This window comes from Triticum aestivum, chromosome 3B (genome assembly GCF_018294505.1).
Source record: "Triticum aestivum cultivar Chinese Spring chromosome 3B, IWGSC CS RefSeq v2.1, whole genome shotgun sequence".
In the NCBI taxonomy this organism is placed as follows: domain Eukaryota; kingdom Viridiplantae; phylum Streptophyta; class Magnoliopsida; order Poales; family Poaceae; genus Triticum; species Triticum aestivum.
Window position 1 is genome coordinate 449,491,658 of NC_057801.1, and position 5,850 is coordinate 449,497,507.

General features: G+C 44.1%; 1 protein-coding gene across 5 annotated transcripts; it reads right to left on the bottom strand.

Moving 5' to 3' along the window:
• Positions 1 to 262: 262 nt before the first annotated feature.
• On the bottom strand, positions 263 to 3,266 carry LOC123070297 (deoxyuridine 5'-triphosphate nucleotidohydrolase). 5 transcript variants are annotated; one of them, XR_006433592.1, is made up of 5 exons: positions 2,879 to 3,247; positions 2,602 to 2,798; positions 1,521 to 1,567; positions 732 to 900; positions 263 to 658 (listed from the first exon to the last, which is right to left on the bottom strand). XR_006433592.1 is itself a non-coding variant. In XM_044493434.1 (4 exons), the coding sequence occupies exons 1-4, from the start codon at positions 2,773 to 2,775 to the stop codon at positions 462 to 464; spliced, it is 585 nt and encodes a 194-aa protein (XP_044349369.1). In that variant the 5' UTR covers positions 2,776 to 3,259; the 3' UTR covers positions 263 to 461. The 5 variants fall into 5 exon arrangements, 2 of the variants coding, with proteins under 2 accessions (XP_044349369.1, XP_044349368.1); XR_006433594.1 differs by having other exon boundaries at positions 1,446 to 1,567; positions 2,602 to 3,266; XM_044493434.1 differs by having other exon boundaries at positions 1,521 to 1,565; positions 2,602 to 3,259.
• Between the last annotated feature and the right edge of the window lie 2,584 nt (positions 3,267 to 5,850).

Genomic DNA, 5,850 nt, shown 5'->3' on the forward strand with positions numbered 1-5,850 from the left:
CAGCTAAAAGTTAGTAGTAGTGTGGGTGCAACCCGCGCTACTACTAAAAAGTTAGTAGTAGCGCGGATGCCACCCATGCTACTACTATTTGAAACCCGCGCTACTAATAACAGAATAGTAGTAGCGCATCTATTATAACGCTACTAGTATCTTAAATACTAGTAGCGCACATTTCCCCCCACGCAACTACTAACAAATTAAGAATTAAAAAAACTAAAAATTAGATGCAGCATTCATGGATGAAGATGAGAGACACCTCGAGTGCAAAATAAATTAAGGTCACAGGACCATCTTGACACTTGCACTATTCATGGATGCAACATTGAACATCTCAACTGCAAGAGATCACGTGATTCCATTTAACAATAAACGCACACAACCAAAGGTGGGTACCTTTCCTAGTGTTCCACCAGTAGCCTAAACATACCACTTCTCTATATGTATCTACCAAGGCTCGGAGTTCAGATGCTGGTGGACCCCAATCCTTTCTCCCCCCAAATGATGGTATCAAGGTCCTCCACCTCGGCGACCTCCGGCGTTACGATCACCTGGACGATCATCTGTGCGACGCGGTCGTCGGGCTTCACGGTGAAGTCCACCTCCGAGTGGTTGAAGAGCACGACGCCCACAAGGCTGCGGTAGTCCGCGTCGATCACCCCTGTGGCCACGTCGGGAAAGTGAAAACTTGTTAATGCTTGTCAACGTCCAAATCCAGTAGGGTATTTTCTTACTTTTTAGCACATGCACACGAATCAATAGTATAGCCAGAGGCTGGTCCTTGTTGCACGAGACGTGAAGAAGGGCGAGTCCCCTCCTTGTCGCACGAACGAATAAATGGGAGACACTGCCGCGAGCCGTGAAGAAGGCTGGGTCCCCTCCTTGTGTAAATAGCTCAGGTGCCTAAAGTTGTAAGGAATCTTAATACAATGAACTCTTAGTAATGCATAATAACGAGAAAAAGAAAAAATAACCATGAATCCTAAATAAAAAGATCATTCTATGAGTCAGGTTGACAGTTTTGAGACGACATAAGCATCCTAGATGAAAGAATTACCAGGAGTATATAAATCAGACTAGATAGATAACACTACTGAAGCTTACAAGCAAATACATGGGGCATACAAAGATGAAGAACATGCAGTCCTTCAAGTAAATATGAAGACAAAATGAATGATTTACTTGTTATTCTATTTGACCCCAGTATCTGTCATGCATACAAATACATGTGTGTTCGACAAAATCTGAAGCTATGCATTATAGTTGCTATCAAAAAGACATTGTAAACCTATCTTGGTTGTAAATTACTGTGATGTAAGATGCCAACAAAAAATGTATCTCCATCTTGAAATTTAGATTTTATTGACACTATACATAGGTCAGACAAAACACTGTAATTCAAGCAAAAAACAGTAGCTTTGCTTAAGAACATGATACTGAGTACTTACAATTTATCTTAAAATTTCAGAATCAAGAAGCTGCAGGAAACAAAGGCGAAGTAAGAATGCAAGGATGAGTCATACCTGCAAGATGAAGAGCATGCATCCCTTCATGTAAGCCAAAAATAGCTCTTGTGAAAAAGAAAACAAAGATCAGGTTGTTGTATCTAAATGGTTTGTAAAATATTGTATTTATAGAATGGGACGTACACATTTACTGAACTTCTTTAGAATGGGGCACAAAACTGATAAGAATACAAAAATATTCAGGTAAACTAGAAGTGACACATTACTGAAAATTACAGTCCAAAACCACTTTAAATTCAGGCAAACAAAAAGAGAGGAATACACATTACTGGACAAAAATGCACATTAAATTACAGTGCATAATTTCAGTCTACATATTTTCAGTTAAGTAACAATTATTTGGACTGTAGTTTCAGTCTTTTATTAGTCTATCTTACAATGCAATTTTACATTGCAAACACTACCATTACAAAGGGAATTCACTGGAAGTACATAGGGATTTACAGTGTAAGTATGTATATTAGATTGACTGAACTTATTCTTTGCACAAGTGAGAAATCTGAAACCCTTCTTGTACTTGTGCTGCTGCTACTAGTACAACCTAAGCACTAACAACAATTGAGCAAGAAATATAGTGCAGGACGAAACTCTGTGTTGTCGGCCGGCGAGGCTGAGCAGCAGGTGGCGGATGCGAGGGCCGGACGGGGAGAGCAGAGTCACTTAGAGTGAGTGTAGCTGTGTCTTGCTTGACTTGACCGATGAATCACATGTCACTACATACGTACTAGTTTTGCTTGACTTGACCGACCAACGTCTTAAACTATGATTAGCATCCAATGACCCGGCAAAAAGGAGATTAGCCTCTAATGATGATCATACTTATGCTAGTACTTGAAGCAGGAAAAAGTATATGGGAAAGAAACACATTGTATGCCCTACTCTGCTCTGCCCTCCCCTCTTGCTGGACCAGATGCATTCATTCATCGACTGGGATCGTTCAATGTGGGTTAGTGAGCACTAAATAAACAATGAGAATTGTAGGTGGGCAGAGGCTGTAGGCAGCCATGGGGGTGTCGTGAACAGAAAACGATATGGGCATAAACACAAGCAGCTCGCGGGCACGCGGACGGGAGCTCACCTCGTGGATGAGATGAGATGGTACTACACTTGCTTCTAGTAACAGCAGGTGGAGGAGGGATATGACGATGGTGCGCGCAGCTTCACTTCGTCCTTGCCCGCCGCTCTGTTCAGTGCCTCCTCGCCGTACGCTATCCATCCATGGCTTCAGGCCCACACCTAGCAGCTTCTCCATGGCCCGCCCCTTCCTTCAGCTGCCTGCACACAACCACGCGAACACACACACGCATCAGACCCGGGGAAGAAGAAGAAGAACCAGAGGAAGAAGAAGATGCTACTTTTGGAGGGGATCCCGTGCTGCTGCGCCTCTGCCGGATTCGGGATAGGGTTTCAAGCAGCGTTAGAGGTTGGACGCCGCGGCTAGGGATGGAAGGAGGAGTCGTCCTCCTCTGCTGGTGCCTCGTAGTGGAGAAGGAGGGACCTCCTGCCGGCGGCGGACCTCTAGTGGTCACCGCAGCCCGGCCACGATGGCGCACAAAAGGAGGCTCCTCCAAAGCGGCCGGTGAGAAGACGAGCTGGGGGAGGTGGAAGGAGACGCGGGTTGCCGGCGTCCTTGTCGCCATCGTTTGGGGGCGGAGGATGCATCTGTGGTGTGGGCAAGATTGGTTGGGGGAGGGGGAGGGGCAAGGGACAGGGGAGATAAGGTTGCGGTGCGTTGCCACTAGTTGTAGCGCGGGCCACGGGTGCTTCACTGCTGCTAAAGTGGGGTACATTAGCTGATTCGGTCAATTTATAGTAGTAGCGTGGGAATTGCAGCACGCGCTACTACTAGAAAATAGCAGTAGCGCGGCTTTTATACCCCTCGCTGCTACTATAAGCTGTCATGGGGATATTTAGTAGTAGCATGGAAACGGTAGACCCGCGCTACTATTATTTTTTAGTAGTAGCGCACTGCTTTTACCCGCGCTACTACTAAATAGTAGTAGCGCGGCTTCCATTCCCACGTTGCAGCTATTGCTCTGTCTATAAGCTTTTTCCTAGTAGTGCCCCCCCCCCATTTTTTCCTTCTCATAGAGGGGGGGAAGGCGAAGGGAGAGGGAAGAGGAGAAGGAAAGGGAGGCGCGCCTCCTCCCCTAGTCCAATTCGGACTCCCCATGGGACGGAGGCGCGACCACCCTTGTGGGCTGACTCCCCTCTCCCCTATGGCCCATGTTGGCCCAACAATTACCCAGGGTGTTCTGGTAACCTCCCGGTACAACAAAAAATACCCGGACCTTTCTGAAACCATTCCGGTGTCCGAATACTATCATCCAATATATCAATCTTTACCTCTCGACCATTTCGAGACTCCACGTCATGTCCGTGATCTCATTCGACACTCCAAACAATCTTTGATCACCAAAACGCATAACTCATATAATACATATTGTCATTGAATGTTAAGCGTGCGGACCCTACAGGTTTGAGAACTATCTAGACATGACTGAGACACCTCTCCGGTCAATAACCAATAGCGGAACCTGGATGCTCATATTGGTTCCCACATATTCTTAGAAGATCTTTATCGGTCGAACCGCAATGTCAACATATGTTATTTCCCTTTGTCATCGGTATGTTACTTGCCCGAGATTCGGTCGTCGATATCTTCATACCTAGTTCAATATCGTTACCGGCAAGTATCTTTACTCGTTTCGTAGTGCATCTTCCTGTAACTAACTCATTAGTCACATTGCTTGCAAGGCTTCATATGATGTGCATTACCGAGAGGGCCTAGAGATACCTCTCCGATACTCGGAGTGACAAATCCTAATCTCGGTCTGTGCCAACCCAACAAACACCTTTGGAGATACCTGTAGAGCATATTTATAATCACTCAGTGACGTTGTGATGTTTGATAGCACACAAGGCATTCCTCCAATGTTCGGGAGTTGCATAATCTCTTAGTCGGAGGAATATATATTTGACACGAAGATAGCAGTAGCAATAAAACTAAACGATCATTATGCTAAGCTAACGCATGGGTCTTGTCCATCACATCATTCCACTAATGATGTGATCCCATTTATCAAATGACAACTCATGTCCATGGCTAGGAAACTTAACCATCTTTGATCAACGAGCTAGTCTAGTAGAGGCATACTAGGGACACATAGTTTTGTCCATGTATTCACACATGTATCAAGTTTCCGGTTAATACAATTCTAGCATGAATAATAAACATTTATCATGAATAAGGAAATATAAAATGACAACTTTATTATTGCCTCTAGGGCATATTCCCTTCAGTCTCCCACCTGTACTAGAGTCAATAATCTAGATTACATTGTAATGAATCTAACACCCATGGAGTCTTGGTGCTGATCATGTTTTGCTCGTGGAAGAGGCTTAGTCAACGGGTCTGCAACATTCAGAACTTTATGTATTTTGCAAATCTCTATTTCTCCCTCCTTGACCAAATCTCGGATGGAGTTGAAGCGTCTCTTGATGTGTTTGGTCTTTTTTTGAAAACTGGATTCCTTCGCCAAGGCAATTGCTACAGTATTGTCACAAAGGATTTTCATTGGACCCGATGCACTAGGTATTACACCTAGATCGGATATGAACTCCTTCATCCAGACTTCTTCATTTGCTACTTCCGAAGCAGCTATGTACTCCGCTTCGCACGTAGACCCCGCCATGATGCTCTACTTGGAACTGCACCAACTGACAGCTCTACCATTCAATAAAAATACTTATCAGGATTATGACTTAGAGTCATCCGGATCAGTGTCAAAACTAGCATCGACGTAACCACTTACGACAAGCTCTTTGTCACCTCCATAAACGAGAAACCTATCCCTAGTCCTTTTCATGTACTTTAGGATGTTCTTGACCGCTATCCAGTGATCCACTCATGGATTACTTTGGTACCTCCCTCCTAAACTTATAGCAAGGCACCCATCAGGTCTGGTACACAGCATAGCATACATGATAGAACCTATGGTGAAGCATAGGGAATGACTTTCATTTTCTCTCTATCATCTGGAGTGGTCGAGCATTGAGTATGATTCAACTTCACACCTTGTAACATAGGCAAGAACACTTTCTTTGACTGGTCCATTTTGAACTTCCTCAAAACTTTATCAAGGTATGTGCTTTGTGAAAGTCCTATCAAGCGTCTTGATCTATCTCTATAGATCTTGATGCCCAATATATAAGTAGCTTCACTGAGGTCTTTCATTGAAAAACTCTTATTCAAGTATCCTTTTATGTTATTCAGAAATTGTAAATCATTTCCAATCAACAATATGTCATCCACATATAATATTAG